The sequence below is a fragment of the Micropterus salmoides genome, unplaced genomic scaffold (genome assembly GCF_014851395.1).
Source record: "Micropterus salmoides isolate LMB-PRFRI ecotype aquatic unplaced genomic scaffold, ASM1485139v1 Ms_hic_scaffold_1401, whole genome shotgun sequence".
Taxonomy (NCBI): Eukaryota; Metazoa; Chordata; class Actinopteri; order Centrarchiformes; family Centrarchidae; genus Micropterus; species Micropterus salmoides.
The window spans coordinates 1-19,859 of NW_024040488.1; the positions used below are offsets into that span (position 1 = coordinate 1).

General features: G+C 43.2%; 3 protein-coding genes across 3 annotated transcripts; all 3 read left to right on the forward strand.

Moving 5' to 3' along the window:
- The first annotated feature begins 3,724 nt into the window (after window positions 1–3,724).
- LOC119903175 (estradiol 17-beta-dehydrogenase 1-like) lies at window positions 3,725–4,767 on the forward strand. The gene is made up of 3 exons (XM_038719433.1): window positions 3,725–3,870; window positions 4,212–4,373; window positions 4,448–4,767. The coding sequence occupies exons 1-3, from the start codon at window positions 3,774–3,776 to the stop codon at window positions 4,657–4,659; spliced, it is 471 nt and encodes a 156-aa protein (XP_038575361.1). The 5' UTR covers window positions 3,725–3,773; the 3' UTR covers window positions 4,660–4,767.
- Window positions 4,768–9,577: 4,810 nt separating this feature from the next.
- LOC119903176 (coenzyme Q-binding protein COQ10 homolog, mitochondrial-like) lies at window positions 9,578–13,543 on the forward strand. The gene is made up of 5 exons (XM_038719434.1): window positions 9,578–9,762; window positions 10,275–10,427; window positions 10,920–11,112; window positions 11,772–11,873; window positions 12,979–13,543. The coding sequence occupies exons 1-5, from the start codon at window positions 9,659–9,661 to the stop codon at window positions 13,129–13,131; spliced, it is 705 nt and encodes a 234-aa protein (XP_038575362.1). The 5' UTR covers window positions 9,578–9,658; the 3' UTR covers window positions 13,132–13,543.
- Window positions 13,544–14,163: 620 nt separating this feature from the next.
- LOC119903177 (complement C1q-like protein 3) lies at window positions 14,164–16,483 on the forward strand (the record flags this gene model as incomplete). Its single annotated transcript, XM_038719435.1, has 2 exons — window positions 14,164–14,368; window positions 14,456–16,483. Coding segments are annotated over 2 exons (492 nt in total), but the record flags the coding sequence as incomplete, so codon positions are not given.
- Window positions 16,484–19,859: the final 3,376 nt, after the last annotated feature.

Here is a 19,859-nt window from a genome sequence, read left to right on the forward strand (position 1 = left end):
TACGTCACTGTTTTTCAAAATTTAGAACACATTTTATCTTATCAGCTTCCAAAGGTCACTAAACTATTTTATATTGCACCTATTTTATGAGACAACATCTCTGAGAAATGTAAGCTCTGCATTATTCAGTTCAGCTGAAACGCCCTCAGTAAAATTTGCCTCATTTAAACTTTACTGCCAGGTATAGCGTGACATTTCAGCTTCACCACATCCACCGCACAGATCTTCAGCTGTTTCACTTCTGCTCATCACTCTCACATGGGACATCCTGTCATGTACATCTGCTTCTGAAGCCACCCAGTGTTGCTACAAACCTTGTATTGTGTCAGCACCGTGCACTCATTACATGTATCTGCCCTAGAATAACACAGTCCAATGTGATTCACTTGGGTCCTCCACAGGGTGAGCACATGAATGGACTGACACCAGGAAGCTGTTTGCTTTTCCTCCTGTAGTAGTAACAGATACTTGTTTTGCTGTTGGCACTGCAGTCACAGTGCAGAATCCATGACTGCTCCATCACATGTATTTCTCCCTTGAGCATGAGGCCAGCCTGCTGTCTCCTTTTTAACAAAAACTTTACTTTCTCCAAAAATTGCCCAGAGACCCATGGTTGCACATGGGATGTCCTTGCTCTTTCCCTGGGCAACTGTAAGGTTTTTAAAAGTCTGTTTACTCTAAAGGTTTTTCCAGACTGTACCATGTTATCAGGATGGATTCAGAAGAACTTCTGAGTGTTGCATGAATGAGAGAGCAAAGAACAGAAGAGACTGACACTGACATTTGTTTTTTCACTCATGTTAAAGCATTTTCCACACTGCCGCCTCAGAACTTGGACTGCTTCACAGGAAGAGTAAAATGAAACATGCAGACATGCATAATGGCAAAGTATTCTATGTGTATTCAAGCCTCATGACCCTGAACAAGATAATCATGTCATAAAAATAACAAATGGATTTATACTGTAAAATAGCTAAAACTCACTAACGTCTGAGGTCAAGCAGTTCAAGACTTTTAACAATGCTTGGCAGTTGTGGATATTTGAAAGAGGTCGGCCTGCTGTTATCTGTCCCCCAGACTCTGGGACAGCAGCCAAGCTGATGCCATCTCAAGGAGAGGAACACAACAAAATGGCAGGAAATTCCACTTGGTTTGCCCATAAGCAGAACAAATTTTTTCAAATCAGTCTGCTGAAATGTTGCATAAAGATGCTAGTTCTTTTGACTGTTCAGCTGTAGGAGAATGCAAATGAGATGGTAACCAGTTTAAATGCATAAAGATAGCAACAAAAGAGGAAGATATAGCAGAGGCCAGTGAGAAAACACAATGAGGCTTGTTTACAATTTTAACATAAATACTGGCTCTGGAGTGAAGCTACAAAATAACTTTCATGCAAGAAGTATCATAACAGAAAGAAGTAAAATTTCATACTGTATACATATAGGGTACTCTATATGACAGTGCCTGAGATAAGTGACACTTCTTTTACCTAAGAAGTTATCAAAATGTAATGGCACGTCCAGTGTTCTTTGTTACAGTTTATAATAGATAGATCCTATATTCATAATTACTAAATTTACACAAACTCTGATAGATGAATCATTTTTACCTGAGGATCTGTCGCCACCTAGTGAAAGCTCACTCACATACACATGATGACTTCTTGTACTCACAAATATTTTCCAGTCACTGTTCAGAACTTGCATGATGGATTACTTGTTCTGAATAATAGACACTATTGCACCTGGGTTTTTGTTGGAAAGTCTTACTTTTACTTGGGCCAAGTTTCCCCTTAGTTTCCTCTCTATGCAACAACATTTTCTTTGCAATGCCTTTGTTTGACATGCCTAAATAAAAACACTTGTGATCACAGATGACAGGACTTATTAAGATTAATTTAGACAATGAAAACTATCTTAGTTCAGCACTTGAATCTCCTGAAGTCTCCTGAATCCACTGATTTGCAAGACTCTGTCTTAAAATCATTTACACATTTCCAGCATGGACATTCATTCTTAATCTTGGAAACAGTATGTGAGGAAAATAATCTCAACGGTCCACTTGCTACCTTTATCAGAGCTTAGATGCGGTTAAAAGCTCAGAATATGTAAACTTGAATTGAGATTACTTTGTCACTTTGTTTAATTTTATATGTTGTCAGATGGTTTGTCTGAATCAAAACTACCAGAACTGAAAAGCATCAGTGAATGACAACTCTGTTACACACACTGTTAGACATGCCTAAAACAAAACTTTCCCTCAAAACAAACCTGGGATAAGGGTGCAAGGTCTCCAGATCATTACTCAAAATCATTGTGCTCCTTTCTGTCTATTCTCAGCTTCATTGTCTTGATGTGGTCAATGACTCAGGGCGCACCAACTCACAGCGGTCACAGAAAGTCTAGTACATACACTGAACAAAATTATAAACGCAACACTTTTGTTTTTGCCCCCATTCATCTTGAGCTGAACTCAAAGATCTAAGACTTTCTCTGTATTCACAAAAGGTCTATTTCTCTCAAATATTGTTCACAAATCTGTCAAAATCTGTGTCAGTGAGCCCTTTGTCCTTTACCGAGATAATCCATCCACCTCACAGGTGTGGCATATCAAGATGCTGATCAGATGGCATGGGTAATGCACAGGTGTACCTTAGGCTGACCACAATATAAAAGGCCACTCGAAAATGTGCAGTTCCATTACACAGCACAATGCCACACATGTCACAAGTTTTGAGGGAGCGTGCAATTGGCATGCTGACTACAGGAATGTCCACCAGAGCTGTTGGCCGTGAATTGAATCTTCATTTCACTACCATAAGCTGTCTCCAAAGGCGTTTCAGAGAATTTGGCAGTACATCCACCTGGCCTCACAACCGCCGACCACGTGTAACCACACCAGCCCAGGACCTCCACATCCAGCATCTTCACCTCCAAGATCGTCTGAGACCAGCCACCCAGACAGCTGTGCAACAAGTTTGCAATTACCACAGAATTTCTGCACAAACTGTCAGGAACCTTCTCAGGGAAGCTCATCGGCATGCTCGTCGTCCTCATCAGGGTCTCAACCTGACTGCAACTTCACACAGCCATTGAAGAGGAGTGGACCAATGTTCCACAGGCCACAATCAACAACCTGATCAACTCTATGTGAAGGAGATGTGTTGCACTATATGAGGCAAATGATGGTCACACCAGATACTGACTGGTTTTCAGACCAGACCCCGGACACCCCCAATACAGTGGCCTTTTATTGTGGCCAGCCTAAGGCACACCTGTGAGGTGGATGGATTATCTCGGCAAAGGAGAAGTGCTCACTAACGCAGATTTTGACAGATTTGTGAACAATATTTGAGAGAAATAGGCCTTTTGTGTACATAGAGAAAGTCTAAGATCTTTGAGTTCAGCTCACGATGAATGGGGACAAAAACAAGTGTTTGCGTTTATGATTTTGTTCAGTATATATCTCCAAAGATACATTTAATTTACACTTATCATCACTGAGCGTTTAGACACGCACACACACATATACACACAAAAGCAGTAATGTTTCCCACATGTCTCAATGGGAAAAATTTAACTATAATAACAAGGACATGAGAAAATAATGGGAGGACTCCAGGTGGCGGATAACGAGAAGATGTTTAGGATTAACTGGCCTTGTGATAGCGAAAGACATGAAAACACTGAGATGTGTGTTTTCACATGGCCTCATCTTATCCTCTTTTGTCCCGCTGCTCTGTATTGAAGCCGAACATTAGTTAGCCAGGCTCCATGGACAAAAAGGTGGTGCTGATCACAGGCTGCTCCTCGGGAATCGGTCTCAGCCTGGCTGTCCAGCTAGCCTCTGACCCCAACAAATCCTTCAAAGGTAACTACAGCTGACATCAACTAATGATGGTCTTTGTTGTATTCCTGTGCTAAGGCGTCTTCATAGAGAGCTTGCACTGAGTCAGCAAGTGTCGATGTTAAAGACGTTCAAAGTTCATGGAGACTGTATAGTATGTAATGTTGTATTGCGCTGTATATAATACTGTACTAAACAATAACTTGCATTGACACTGCAACCAGAGATATTCTGCAATATGTGATTTGTATAAATACAAAATGTTTAAAAGCATTATGATTACCATCCACTATTTCTTTTGAGTCCAATGTGTGTATTCCTTTTTGCATCTGTATAAAAAAAATTAAGTGCTGCTTTCTGTTTAGTCTATGCCACTATGAGAAACCTGGCCAAGAAGGAGCGCCTTCTAGAGTGTGTTAAAGGCCTGCACAGAGATACCTTGGACATACTCCAAATGGACGTGACAGGACAGCAGTCCATCCTGGATGCGAGGGACAGGGTTGTGGAGAAACGAGTGGACATTCTGGGTATGCTCTTGTGTCAATGTGCTTTGATTATCGTCATTTTTGTGTGTTCATGGGCTTATACTCACTACTCACAGTGTGTAATGCTGGTGTGGGTTTGATGGGGCCGCTGGAGGTGCAATCCTTGGACTCGATGAGGCAGATTTCGGAGGTCAACCTTCTAGGTACCATCCAGACCATCCAGGTGTTCCTGCCAGACATGAAAGCTCGAGGCCAGGGCCGCATTCTGGTCACAGGCAGCACTGGAGGGCTTCATGGTGAGACAACTAAATGGTTGAGGAATCACTGAATGTCTACAGTGTTCCACATGTGCAGTTTTTTTAAATGACTGGACAGAAATCCCAAAAACAAGTCATGCTGATGCTTGCTGCCCTGTATGAAATTGCCAAAATAACCTTTCTACTTCATGCTTTTTTACAGGTCCCTTTTAATGAGGTGTACTGTGCCAGTAAATTTGCAATAGAGGGAGCATGTGAGAGTTTGGCTGTCCTCCTGCAACACTTCAATATACAGTGAGTTTTAAAGTTATCTGCGTCTTAGTTTCCTTAGTTTAGAGGCTATCGGGTGAAAAAAAAAACAAAAAAAAAACACCCACACTATTTTATCTAGTAACTGAAAATATGGAGAGACTGTTGACTTGATACTTCATCCCATAGTGTGAGTCTCATTGAGTGTGGTCCAGTCAACACCGACTTCCTGGTCAACCTGCAGAAAGCAGAGCTCGGGGATGCATCTCTCCAACAGGTTGATACCCACACACTCAGCCTCTATGAAAATACCTGCAACACTGTGACTCTGTTTTCCAAAATGCAGCACAGGACACTGAGGACATTGTAAAGGTATGTTGTCTACAGGAGATCATAAGTGCATGAGACACATGAAGCAATTCTGGGTGTGTGAGGTACATTTAAATGCTGGTTTACAGTTAAACCCTTTCACACCACTCTGAAACAGTTTCTTTGGTCTGCTACCTAAAAATAAAATGTTTGCTGGCTGTGGACAGGGAGAAGCCTCTCATGCTGGAGGTGGGTCACACTTTGTGCATGACTTTAAACACCTTTATAGCTTGCACAATTCCACATAGTATTTACATGGGACAGTGGTGCAGTGTAACTAAGCACATGTACTTAGTTACTGTACTTAAGTGCAAACTGTTACATTTACAATACATGTATTTGCACCATTCACTACTTACTGTGCATTGTATTATGTGAATGGTCTGAGGGCTGTGTTTCTCTGTCTATTATAGTATGCTGTGGATTGTTGTATATTCTTACATTGGTCCACAATAAATAACATTTTGTTCAGCTTTATACTTGAACACTTAAGAATGACAATAAAGTTGACTTGACTTGATTTACAGTTAATTCGCCAGTTAATACAATAAAATATGATGCACAGCTATAGATTAAGCCATCAGTATATAAAGTAATTAGAATCAGCTCCACCTCATTCAACTACACTTGAATAATATAATAATATCACACAAACATGTGGCCACTCTGCACATGGTACTTTTACTTTAGTACGGTAAATGTTTATGTTTCATTTGAGTAGTTCACTTGTGTCTTTTTCTATGTAACCTTGTGTGTTTATGTAACTTTGTATGCTGTTGATTTGTGGGGACTGAGCGAAGTGGCTCAGGGTCATGTTGTGATTGTTTTGGAGGACATCGCGATATGACTGGGATGCTGTTTGGCGATGTTGTGATCTTGGTGGCATTCTAATGAACTAGTAATCCTTAGCAAATGTATTTATTATTGTATTGTTATTAAACATGACCTGCCAAGGGACTGCAGATGTGAATTAGCTTGAAGCTATAATCTGGTACAGTGCATCAAATGGTAACGTTGATGTTTCACTCCACGCTGTCCCTTTTTAAATAAAAAATAATAATACTTAAAGTGCATTTTTCTATCATACTACTTTTATTTTTACTAGATTTTTACCTGAATAACATTTTGATAGGTTTTTTGTAATAGTGTATTTTATATAGCTTTTTCTTCAGTAGAGGATCAGAATCCTGATATAGGTATAGTTTATCACAAGTTTACAAAAATAGTGTGTAAATTTAAGAGCATTTCTTCATTTAACTACTTTTGTGTTTGTTTTTGTCTCCAAGGTTTTCTAGATGCCATCCAGTCACCCAGCCCTGCATTCAGATACTTCACCAGCGGTGTAGTGCCACCGCTCACCAAACTGAAGATCACACAACCAGATGGCACGCAGTACATCAGTGCTATGAGCAAAATCATTTTCTCAACTGAGGAACAAAATTGTGCAGACTTGCTCTTTTACTTTATGGTCAGAAGTCAACATTTTGCTCTTTCACCGTTGCTCAAACAGAAAGGACAGTAATTTCAGAGTGGCGTGAATAGAGTTCACAGGAGGGAGTGACTCCATGGTTCTATTTTGTATGTCACTTATCAAAGGTTACATTCCTTATCACAATATAAATGTAAAAATAGACCATTTTCTGGTTGGTGATGAAACATTTGATAAGGATTGTGTTTTAGACAGCATTGCATTCCTGTCCTTTGAGAGTGTTCTTACCACACTGGGCTAGGCGTGCTTCTGGACCGGTTTTTACCACATTGTTAATGGGAAAACACTCTAAGAATTTTCTTATGTAATGTTTGACTGGCTATTTTAAGCAAACAGGAACAACTTCCTCATTCCAAAGTATGAAATCAGGCTTCCATAAGTTTCTCCACTGGCAGCAAAATGAAAATCTTCATGATTTTTACATGAATGAATTATCTTACATGTTGTATATCTTTTGTGTTCTGCACTTGCCTTAAAATGCCCCTTAATTGATTAAAGTTTTAACCTAACTGTTGTAATCCTTGAAGTCTAGCAGGAATCCATGTGAGTCTTCATCTGAGAGGTTTGCATGGTTATATATTTTGTACTTTGGGTGACATATATAGGCACACTGTTAGTTCTTTGGTTTGTTGGCTGAATTGAGTGATTAATACATTTGTTAAGAGATTTATGAAAAAAAAGCAGACAAAAAATATTGATGTATAAAGATTTTATAGCAGTTTATTTGTGCATGCACATTTTTGCCATGAAGGTGTCTAGAGGGTGCAAAATTTGAGTAGGGCATAAGGGTTAAAAAATGAGTGAAATAAAACGGATATTCAGTGAAATTGCATAAACAGACTTTTTTCAGATTTAATAGCTAATGTCACATAATTCAGGATTGTAGAAAGAAAAATGACCTATAGTACATATTTCAGTAGAAATCTAAAAACGTTAAGAAGAGTCTTCTTGTTACTAAGTGTCACGGCTGTCACCTTTGTGTTTCCCCTTTTCTGTCTCACCTCTACCAAGTAGGCTGTGTCCCTGTGGAATGAAGACCTGCCTACTTCCTGGTTTCTGGGGTGCTGACATCAGTCCCACCCATTGGTTCCCTCTGTTTCCACTCAACCAATGGCTCGTCACCACATTGATTACCTCCTGCTCATAAGGAGAGTCCACCTGTTGCTCCAGGCAGCTTGTCACCGCCTATTGACTTGTGTGCTGCTGGTATGACTGCATACTTTGCTTGTTAGCTGTGTTTAGTGGAACAATCCACATACCTTGCTTGTTGGCTGTACATTGTGTTTAGTGAAACAATTTGCATACCTTGTTTGTTAGCTCTACATTGTGCGCAGTGGAGTAAACCACTTAGTATTTTTGTTTACTATTGTGTTAGTTTCACCAGGTGGAGTGGGTGCTGTGCTCTTTGTGTTCTTTTTGTAGCAAGAATCAACTCTGCTTAAATAGATGGATAGGCACAGGCCTTCTTTTGAGGACCTTTTTATTTTAACTTGGTTTGTTATTTTTGCAGCACCCTCATCCACCCTCCTTTTGTTTATTGTTACCTGTCTGCATCTCCGTGTTACCAATAAAAGTTACCTTTTTAAGATCTATACCAGTTGTGCCTATATGTTTATGGCCCCCACTCCCCTAGACCAACAGGGGGTCGTAACACTAAGGAAGAAGTATTAATGCCTCAGTTGGGCTTTTTTGAATCACTGAACAGTATAAAGTTCAGGGATCAAAGACTGAATGAGAGCCAGCTGGAACCGCATCCATCTCCTGTGTAATGTTTGGATCAAGCTGGGGCTTGGATCAGCCCATGAGTATGTTCTCTTATGACCTGAGACGGGTTAGCTTGTCTGTACATCCAAGTTACGTGTTGGGCCTATCTTTGACAGGATTGACTGAGGTTCTTAAATCCCTCCCTGATCAAGTGCCCTAATTCCAGTCTACAGATCCTGAAGAGGATCCTGCATGACTAGTTCTGGCCGTTACCACAGCCACGTAATGCATCAGCACTAAGAGTTGTCAACCCCTTTAGTATTGTGGAGATCAGTTAGGTAAAGGCTGTCGTAAAATATATTAAAATCACATTTAATTTTGCTACTATCATTTAAACATTTTTATTTAGTCTATGCTGTTTGTTACTGCTCTGCTTTAAACATTAATGAAGTTAAATCAAAAGTAGACCTTTATTCCTGTGTAGCACCAAAGTCTGGTGCGTCATGTCCTTGTTTCAGTTGTTCACAGGCTAAACCCCACAGTAGGCTATCATAGACCTTGGCTTGCTCCTAGAAACCTCTCAGAATCCTGGGAACTCAGTGTGCCAGACTGGCTTACAATAAGCCAAATAAGGCAACAAATTTGGATTTCCTTATCATTTATTTTTTGTGTAACAAAAGTAAAAATGTCAATCTCAATTCTGTTCATGAGTCATGGCCTCGCAAAGTTTTATTGTAAACCTGCATTCCTTGATAACAGTACAACTTATAATAACACATTCATTAAAAATCATAAAAACAAGCTACAGAATAGTTTACAAAAAGACATAAAATCACAACATAAAAATGGATGGGTCTGTCTTGACACTATGTATAGTTATACTTCTGTTTTTTTCTTCTTTAAAAAAGTTTATTGTTAAACAGTTTAATTTGACCTTCCTGTCGTCAGTCACTAAAACCTGTAAGTCTCTGAATATCTTTAACTGGTTATTTTGTTCATTTAGGAATTACCTGTCACCTTCAAGAATCAGCTAAGAGAGATCAATCTCACTTTTAAACTTTATCAACCCTTCTCTTTGATTGGCCAGAGCCAATCTCCCGTTACGTCACTGTTGGCCTTTAGTGGGCATGTGGAGCGCCTAATCAGCCAGAACAAAGCTTGGTTGCTGCTGCTGCTGCTGCTGCTGCTGCTGCTGCCAGGGTGAAAATACAGACTTTTCTCCTAGGATCCTGTATTTGTTTTAACGCATAAACTTCACCATGCCCAACAAAACGACTCCTCTCCTCTTTAAGGCGCTGCTGGAGATGTCTGAAGCCCACTCATCAAAAGTTGTGCGAGGAAACGCTAAAAGAGCAAATATCAGGTGAGTGATAATGGGACAAAAAAAGGTGAAAGTTCAATAGAGCTTGTTTGGATTCAGTCTTATCAGCCACATGGTTATTGAAATGTGGCTAATTATCTTAAAAATCCGGAGATCGTTTATTATGGATGGAATGTAAATTAGATGTCCAGTGTTTGTGAGTGAAGCACAACTAGTTAAGGCATTTTTCCCTGTTGTGGTACTTGTTTTATTCAATAAACTGTCAAGAAGTTTCCTCAGTGAGACAAAATAGCTCATGTGATGTGAAAGTCAGCATGATCATCAGCAGAAGGGACATATGAATACAGTGAATTCAGTGATCAGAAAAGTGTTATGAATACTATGCTCACACATCAAACAGTGTTAATTCACAACATAAATACTGTGGGGGACTGTTATTCTTAAGATCACCCAGACTATATGCACAGGAAAATGCAAATTGATCCATCAGGTGACACAAATTAATTTGTGTGTATATATATTTATTTATATTTATAGTTATTTCCTTTCCTCAGACACTTGGGCTCCTGTGGGGTCCTGGCAGTGAGAAGGGCTAGCCTGCCTCTCTGCCCCGCCACCCCCATCAGCACACCCAGCCGCAGCTTCATCAACCTTGCTGCTCCCATGAGTACCCGCAGGATGGAGTATACCGAGTGCCGGACATTAGGGTGAGTGCCCCGATGTAATAAACAACAAACCACTGAAATGAGACAAGTAACCCTCTAAAAAATATTACATTTAACTGAAAGTAGTGTATGTGATAGTAAATAAGACATTTAAAATCTAAATCAAATGACGTGTTTTGTTCACGTGCATGGTAAAGGAACATTTTTTGGCTAATTGAAAAATTACATAAATGTAAACATCAAACACCTGATCTTAACTTCATACATGGAGAGGTTGGAGAGGCCTGGAGAGGAATAGAGCTGAAAAAAACTGTCAATGAATTGATTAGTCAACATTCAGAATATTAATCTGCAACCATTTGATGATTTATATGAAAATAGGATTTAAATAAATACTGTGTAGAAGTAAACCTAAAAAAGTGTTACAAAAGAAACTTAAAACTGACCATTAAATGGAAAAACAAACTCACACAAATCTAAAATGGCAATATCATCTCATTGCATGTGTCTCTGTCTTCATGTGGCTGTACTCAGGTATACTCCAGAGCAGATGTACAATGTTGTGGCCAGCGTGGACCAGTACCAGCAATTTGTTCCCTGGTGCAAGAAGTCTCGGGTCATGAAGGGACGTAATGGTGACGTCCGGGCAGAGCTTGAAATAGGTTTCCCCCCCATTGTGGAGCGCTACACCTCTGAGGTCACCGCTGTCCCAAACCACCAAGTCAGGGTAAGTCCTTGTCTTGGTAACTCCAGATAACAGTTATTAAAAATATCCACTTATTTTCTCAGACAATACACTATTTTTTTTATCAAAGCACACTTCCTGTGCTTGTTAAAAAATCTCCACTGTTATGATTTCTGTCTCGCTGCAAATTACTGAAGCTAAGAAACCTTAATATGGTCAAAAATGAGGCTCAGGTTGCCACAAACCAGCACACATTGGAAGTGAAAAATATATTAATGCTTGGGAACAACTATCTTGACTTTGTGTTTTAAGAGAGAAGCATTTTCTTACTGGCATCAGTACAGTTTTCTTAGAACCAGCATGAGCAGGCATTAGAAGAACTGCAATTTTCTTTCACAACTTCCTGTTGGCTCTGCTACAACATCCTATTTCACAGTAAAAATGTCTTATTTCTTTAGAAACACTGTTCTGTTGGTAGCATGACACTCTTTGTATGCATTTTACTTTTGTCATTATGTATGCATCATGCACAATACCTTAAACTGACAGTTTGCATTAGTAGACTACATGATTATTGATTCTTGATTCTGTGCTCCTCTAGAGAATAAAGATTACAACACCTTAGTCTGGGCTTTGACCAGGGCTATGCTCATGGCCTTTTGACAGTCAATGATAAATAACGGGTCATCTCTCTAAAACAGGCTGTGTGTACTGATGGATCCCTCTTCAGCCATCTTGAAACAATATGGAGGTTTGCCCCTGGAGCCAAAGATCTACCAGACTCCTGCAAAGTGGATTTTTATGTAAGTGTATAAGATAAAATGAATATCTGACCAAGAGGGCCAAGAGGACAGCAGGTTTTTGCAGCACCCACAGCAATTTGATATATAGAGAAATGGGAAATTGTATAATACTGCAATAAAAATAGAATTTAAACAACAAAAGGAATGAAACAGCAGTGACAGTGAATCCATCAGTAAAATGAATGACTCGTCCATGAGACTGATAGACAAGATTGCTTAAGGAGAGACTGATTCCATGTCTTCCTTCCTGTACGAATCCTGAATGGATTACTGACTGAAAGGAAGTGTTGCGTAAAATCTCATTATGCTCTACATTTAGTCTTGAGTAGCATGCTGGTGTTCCTGGAAGCCTGAAATAGCTGTCAGGGCAGGGAACAGTGTTAAGGAGCTGCATGAGTTTGACCTTACTGTTGGTTCAGCTTACCTTAGTGTCAGCCAGGAAGTGGTTGGTGTGAAGGAAATTCTTCTTGTGAGTTGGTCAACCCTTATGGATGAAGGTGGTTTCAGGAAACTCATAATGTCTTACACAGCAGTATTTACTGGATCTCAGGCTGAGGAGAACGGCACATGCAGTACAAATTGATAATGCCAAAAACACATCTGAAGATCCCTTCTTGGTCCACAATATTTGTCCCTTTATTGTCCCCATAGAGTCTACGATGTACCCCCCACAAGATCATCCTCTACTGGCCTAAATATGTATAACCATCTTATTGGATGTTAAAATATAAAGCCTACCTAAGGTCATGAATTAAGAGGTCACATGAATTACCTTCTAAGGGGAGACAGTCTGTAAACAGCAGACTGAAGAGGATCACTATATCTCTCGCCCTTGGCTGTCTAGGCAGTGCACCCACAGAGATAGAAAGCAGCATGAAGTATTGCCTGAGAGACAGAGGGCATTCTGCTTCTAGGTCTGCAAGTGACCTGAATGTGAATGTGTATGACCTGTGGCTCACCTTTTACCCACTTTCCAGCTCCAAAGTTCCTTTACGGTTGGATTTCAATAGAATATACAAGAAATCAATGCAACTCACAATCGAATAAACAGTCTCACAAACAGTTTACAGCTTACATGTTTGCCCCCCTCCTGTGTCTTCTATAGGTGTCATTTGCGTTCAAGTCTCTACTGCACTCACAGCTGGCCAGCGTGTTCTTTGAAGAAGTGGTTAAGCAGATGGTCAGTGCCTTTGAGTCACGGGCAGCGACACTTTACAGCAACCAGCAAGTGGCGTCATTGAGGAGGCGATCGATATGAGGCGACCCTTTTGACCTCCTGTCCTTCATATCCACTGGGACTTTTAACCAAACCCTGCTCTAACTACTATCAACACTTGTCTTACACTGGAGACTGGATCTTCTTTGTGCACTCACTTATATGTTATACTTGAGTTGCCATGCACTAGGAATATACTTATAACTATTCATATATAATCCACAAGATAATTATTTGCTTTCTTGTACATACAGTATTTATTTATTTTAGGGATAGGAATAAATGCATGGATGCAAATTATCATGTTGAACACAAATGTTTTCTATGTAAACTGTGGGATAATGTACAGACAAGTGACTCCTGCTCAGTGTGTAAACAACTAAAAACGAGCATTTTCTTGTACAGCATTTTTTTTCGTCTGTGGAATAAAAAAGCTTTTATTTTGGTAAATCTATGTCCAAGTGTCATTTATAGCTCTACCTTTTCATAAATATAACATTTTTTGTGTGATTATTTTTGATAATTGTGCAATAGACCCCAGCGACTCTGCAATACACAAGCAAGAATTTTCAGTGCAGTGGATTACATCTCTAATTGTTGTGTTTGGGCGAGAGTATGGGGGGGGGGGGGATTCTTTCTAGAACAGTTGCGTAAGCGCAGTACCAATGACCTGAGGCTACAGCGCTCCTCCTCCCCTCCCTATCAAGCTGTTCAGCTTCTGAAAACAACTAGCTTTACTTGGTAGATGATGGTTTGTTTTCATGTTAAACTGTGCTGATTTTTACATCGAAAACGACAATTTTAACCAACAACTTTGACCATTTTAACAGCCCACAGTACAAACAAAGAACAATATCAGTTGGTTTTGCAACAAGCATTGCAACACATTTGTCCAGTCAGTCCTGGTGGTGTTGGTGCAGAGACATACACATAAGGTTATGTCACAGTGCATACCGAGACATGGTCCATCCACAGACAATGGGAGCTCATACAGTTCAAAGATATGATAGGAGGCATATTCTAGATAGCAGACAATGTATTTCACGATATAAACTGCAATAAATACTTATTTAAACTGTGGGGCATACAGTGTGTCTGAGGCAGAGTTACAGTAATAGTCTTGGAGTCTATGGAAGGCATTTAAGAACACCTCAGGTGGCCTTTTCTGCAGCTCTCAGGGAATCTGGCTCTGGAGATATTGGACCCTTCACCACTGCTGCCCCACTGCAGTATAAGAGGGTCTTCTCCAACACTGGCAATAGCTACAATCCTTCAACAGGTAGTGTATACTAGAGAGAGAAAGAGACACAGAGAGAAAAAGTAAGTTTTAAATAAATAATTTAAACAATTATCCTCATTTTGGCAGGTATTTTCACAGCAATGGTCAAAGAAATGTACTTCTTTCGATTCTCCATGTTCAACAACCTTGATTGTCAATCCAACTCTGTTGTGAGCCTCATGAAGAACAGTGAACGGCTAACATCTGTCTGGGACACTACAGGGTCTGATGCCAATGACATGGGCAGCAACGCTGTGGTCATCCCCCTCGAGGTGGGAGACAACGTGTATGTGCAGCTCCAAGCAAACAGGGTGGTCTATGATAATGGCATGAACTACAACACCTTCAGTGGTTTTCTGCTCTTCACTATTTGATTTAAACAACAGGATTTCAGGTCTGAAGAAGTCTTCATGCTTTTAAAGTAAAAGGAATATACATTTTATCCACACTGCTACTACAGTTATTAATAACTATCAAAATAAATGTGGTGCTTTCCCTGTGCAACGCCTGTATCTGTACTTTCACCTAACATTGTGATTATTTGTATTGACCATAAAAAATGCCTGTATGTTTCAAAAAATACAAAAGAAAATAAAAATATAAAAGCAATACAAAAATACCTGTGCATGTGAGGTTTTGTAGATGCATACACAGAATCCTTTTCTGAACAATAATTCAGCTGAATAGGTCAGTGGGTCTTCTGGGCCAAAGCCACTGGACAACATTAACTCTCGACTCCACCATAGTAAATGACAATGATTAGCAAAATAGGTCATTCAGCGAGTTTTATATAACTCAAACAGTTAAGATTGTTTTATTTTGAGTTATCCACAGATTTCATATTTCCATACAGACACTCTAGTGAACAGCCCTCGTATGCACATGTGCAGTTGGCAATGTGTATTGTTCTATTGTGGGATACCGCTGGTAAGTTTGAATAAAGTGTGACATAAAGAAGATCAGTAATAGCCAGAAAACATCCCCCCCCACAGGTGGATGGTCTTTGGTTGCATGCTCCCATGGCATTGTGTACAGTCTAAAATTCAACCTACAAACAGAAAGTCCAAGAGGTATTGTTGACCTTCTTTTCATTTCCCAAATGTTTGCCTATATGACTCTGCACATGGTTTGTAACAACACATACCCCCCCCCCCCCCATTTCATCCTCATGAAGGAAGACCAGCAGCCCCGAAAAACAGAACTCGGGTAAAGCAGATTGTCGAAAACTGAGTGCCCTTGCCATGGCTCAGAAAGAAATCTGAGAATTCAGAAGAAAATGAACATCCATTAATTGGGAAAAGCCTCCATTTTGCACTACATGTCAAACTTCATCACAGTAACACGAAAGACCCTCATTGTCACGGGTCAGGGCGCTGAATGCAGACTGAGGTGAGGACCCAAATGCAGACAATGGCGAGGCGAGAGGAGGATGCAGTTCAATTAAAGCTAATTAAAACTAAAACAGGTTTACATGGAGCTCAGGGCAAAGACACCCAAAACACGAGTCTCAGGGGCCCAAATTCAGGCGGCCGACCCAGAGGTCGACTCAGCAGGCCGGGCAGAACAGGGGGACCAGACGGGGGAACCTCAGGCGGCTGGCCTGAGAACTGGGCCGGGGGGCCAGACAACTCAGTGGGACGGCCTAGCAGGCCGAGTTCAAGGGGTTGGCAGGACGGCCAACAGTGAGGCAGCAAACTCACTGGGGGCTGAGCAGGATGGCACCCAAAGCTTGGGTGCTCTGGAGGCGCAGCTGGGCTGAGGTGCTCGGACCGAGGAGCTGGGGGCTAGCAGCGCTAGCGGGCCGGGAAACAGGCTGGGGGCTAGCCGCAGGGGTGCTAGTGTTCAAAAAACTTTTTGCCCACCTTGGCAACTGACGCCGCAACCATGGCTTTGTGGCTGCCTCCCAGTGGGCCCTGGTGAGAGCGGCTTGCTGGGATGTGCGGCTTGACGCAAACTGCCAGATAGTCCACAATTCGGCCAAGACATCCAGAAACCTCTCCCTTTCCATTTTTGCATCTACTGGGTTCATGTGTGGTCACGTCCTACGGTCACGGGTCGGGGCGCTGAGTGCAGACTGAGGTGAGAACCCAAATGCAGACAATGGCAAGGCGAGAGGAGGATGCAGTTCAAATAAAGGATTTATTAATTCAAAAACTAAAAACAGGCTTACATGGAGCTCAGAGCAAAAGTCCAAACAAGGTAATCCAGGAAACACAAGGCAATCCGAAAACAAAGAAATCCAAAACAGGGAAAACGGAGCAAGGTGGAACACTCAACAAGACGCAAAAACATGACAAAGACTGGAGAGACAGGCAGGCATACATATACACAGGGACTAACGAGCGGGGCAGGAGCAACACAGGTGAGCGAGATCAGGGCTAACGAGGCAGGCAGAGAGCATGGGAAACAGAGAGAACACTAGACAAGCAGACATGGGGCAGAGTGAATAACCAAGAAGACAGAAACACACACAAGTTACAAAGAACCAGAACCTAAACGAGAACACAGAACTAGAACACAGAGTACAGAGGAGACCAAACCACAATAATGCAAACAAGGACCAGGAATGAATACCAAAACATGAACTAAGGACATGGAACTAAACCCAGACTCTCATACAAGACACACAGACAGGATCATGACACTCATGATGTGATGCGAAGGGTTGATCTTGTACCTGATCTCCAGGATTGTGTAAAAAGTAAGGCAGTGAAACATCTTTTTTGTTGACATGAGAAAAAAACAGTTATTTCCTCAAATGCTTGGCAACCTCCACACACATGTTCCTGATGAAAAACCTGATCAAACACAGGAACGCTAATACACAACTTATGGAAACGTTTCGGGTTACGTATGTAACCTTGGTTCCCCGAGAAGGGGAACGAGACACTGCGTCGGTTACGACACTATGGGAACACCTCTAGGCGAAGCAGGTCTGAACGTGAATGAAATCACTCCAATCCTATTGGCTTGTTGCTAGAACGGTAAGGTGTGACGGAATAACCGGAGGAGTATAAAGCACACCTGTACACACTCATCATTAGCTTAAACTATGAAGCAGGCGCTTCAGGCGGGGAGAGAGGTGCGGCGGGCCGACGCAGTGTCTCGTTCCCCTTCTCGGGGAACCAGGGTTACATACGTAACCCGAGACGTTCCCCTTCGAGGGAACTCGAACTGCGTCGGTTACGACACTATGGGAACGAGATACCCACTAAACCGAAAACCCCGCCTGCCCCTGTGTGCAATAAAGTGGCACGACTAAGAAGAGAGCGCACGAGTGCCAGGTGCCGAAGGAAGGTCAAGACTGTAAATCCGAATGAATGTGTGCGGAGTGGCCCAGCCAGCCGCTAAACAAACATCCTGCAAAGCCCAAGAACCACCGCCAGATCCCAAGTGGGAACCTTGGACCGAGTCGCAGGTCTCATCCTCCAGGCACCACGGAGGAAACGTACAACCAAGGGAAGTTTCCCCAAGGACCCCTCCCTCAGAGGGGTGTGGAAAGACGAAATAGCTGCCACGTACACCTTGACGGTGGAAGGGGAAAGACCAGCAGAGAACCGGTCCTGGAGGAACTCAAGTACCTGAACCACCGGGCAGGTAACAGGGTCCACCGACCGCTCCCTACACCAAGTGGAGAAAACGCTCCACTTCAGGCCATGCATCCTCCGTGTGGACGGGGCCCTGGAGCTCAGGAGGGTCTCGACTGCTCCGGCTGTTAGACCCGCCTCTAGGTCCAGGAGCGACATGATGTCCGAGAACCACACCCGGGTTGGCCAGAACGGGGCTACGAGAAGTAGGCCGACATTGTCCTGGCGGACCCGCTCCAGAACCCCCGGGAGCAGAGCGACGGGGGAAAAGCGTACAGACGTAGCCTCGGCCACGAATGTACCATGGCGTCCAGACCCAACGGGGCTGGAGGAACGAGAGAAAACCATAGCGGGCAGTGCGTAGTCTCTTGAGACGCAAACAGATCCACGTCTATGGGGCCGAACTCTTCGCACAAGAGCTCCACCACTTCGGGGTGAAGTCTCCATTCCCCGGGCCTCAGCCCCTGCCTCGACAGCAGGTCTGCTCCCTGATTATGCGTCCCCGGGAGATACATCGCCCTGAGCGATAGTAACCTCTGCTGGGACCACAGGAGGATCTGACGCGCCAGTCTGTACAGAGGGCGGCGAGCGCAGACCGCCCTGGTGATTCAGATAGGCTACCACCCTGTGTTGTCGGAACGAACCAGGACGTGGTGGCCTTGGAGATCGGGCAGGAAACTCCTTAGAGCCTGGAACACCGCCAACATCTCGAGACAGTTGATATGCCACTCGGATTGATGCACCTGCCAGGATCCCCTTGCAAAGCGGCCGTCCATGACCGCGCCCCAGCCCGTGAGGGAGGCGTATGTCGAAATGACCAGCCGGCGACAAGACCCTCCCAGCACGGGCCCCTGGGACAGGAACCAAGTTTCCTTCCAAACTGATAGGGAACGAAGACACTTGCGCGTAACCCAAATCAGACGGAGAGGATTTCCCCTCGGGGAAAAACCCTTGGTCCTTAGCCACCACTGCAGGGGTCTCATGTGCAGCAGTCCAGATGGTATTACACTGGACGCAGCCGCCAGGAGACCCAACACTCGTTGAAAGTGTTTTATAGTGATGGCGTGGCCTAACTTCACCCCTTTCACGGCAGCCAATATGGTGTCGACACTTGCCGGAGACAATTGTGCCCGCATCATTGTCGAATCCCATACAACCCCTAGGAACGTAGTCCGTTGGGTGGGCACCAGCACACTCTTCTTTGCGTTGGGGGCGGGAGGGGAGAAAGACTCCCCTACCCCGGTCTTCCCTCAGCTCCGTCGGGACTGGATGACGGTCCTCAGATCGCGTCTCTCAGAAGGCTGAGGGTGAGAGCGCCGTCTCGCTGCCCCAGCTCCTGGGGGGCCCCCGAGAAGCGACACTCTACTTCCTCTCCTCTCCGTAGGAGCTCGTAGAGGGAAGGGACCTACACCTGGCAGCCTCAGCTGCCTTGGGTCCAGACCGGCGAGGGAGGTACTGGCTGAACGCTTCGCCCTGCGTCTAACACTCCGTGGTTCTGCGAAGCTCCGCCAGATCATCCTCAGAGGGGCCCCCCCTCTGAACCATCTCCTGTAGCAGGTCGGCTTGGTAGGCTTAAATCACCGCCATTGTGTGCAAGCTCGCACCTGCCTGGCCCGCTGCCATGTATGCCTTCCCCACGAGCGTAGATTTGGTGCAACATGGCTGGAGGGTAACGCCGGCTCCTCCAGGGAGGACGCAAGTCGAGGGGAGAGATAGCTCGCAAGCGCATCCTCCACCCGAGGCATCCTCCCATAACCACGGTCCCTAGTTCAGTGATCGGGGTGTGGAAAGCCATGTAGAGAAGGGTCTGCCCCATGATTACTCAGTTCATCATGTAAATCAGGAAAGAATGGCAGAGACCGGCGTGGAGGTGGTGCGTGGTGCTTAAGAAACCTTTCATTAAG

What these genes read in the sequence shown, in the direction of transcription:
- LOC119903176 (XM_038719434.1), top strand. Translation starts at nt 9,659, where the DNA reads ATGCCCAACAAAACGACTCCTCTCCTCTTTAAGGCGCTGCTGGAGATG. An exon ending in ACCGAGTGCCGGACATTAGG is followed by an intron (nt 10,428 to 10,919) that starts GTGAGTGCCCCG and finishes GGCTGTACTCAG; the next exon opens with GTATACTCCAGAGCAGATGT. An exon ending in CCTGCAAAGTGGATTTTTAT is followed by an intron (nt 11,874 to 12,978) that starts GTAAGTGTATAA and finishes TGTCTTCTATAG; the next exon opens with GTGTCATTTGCGTTCAAGTC.
- LOC119903175 (XM_038719433.1), top strand. Translation starts at nt 3,774, where the DNA reads ATGGACAAAAAGGTGGTGCTGATCACAGGCTGCTCCTCGGGAATCGGT. An exon ending in CCCCAACAAATCCTTCAAAG is followed by an intron (nt 3,871 to 4,211) that starts GTAACTACAGCT and finishes CTTTCTGTTTAG; the next exon opens with TCTATGCCACTATGAGAAAC. An exon ending in GAAACGAGTGGACATTCTGG is followed by an intron (nt 4,374 to 4,447) that starts GTATGCTCTTGT and finishes CACTACTCACAG; the next exon opens with TGTGTAATGCTGGTGTGGGT.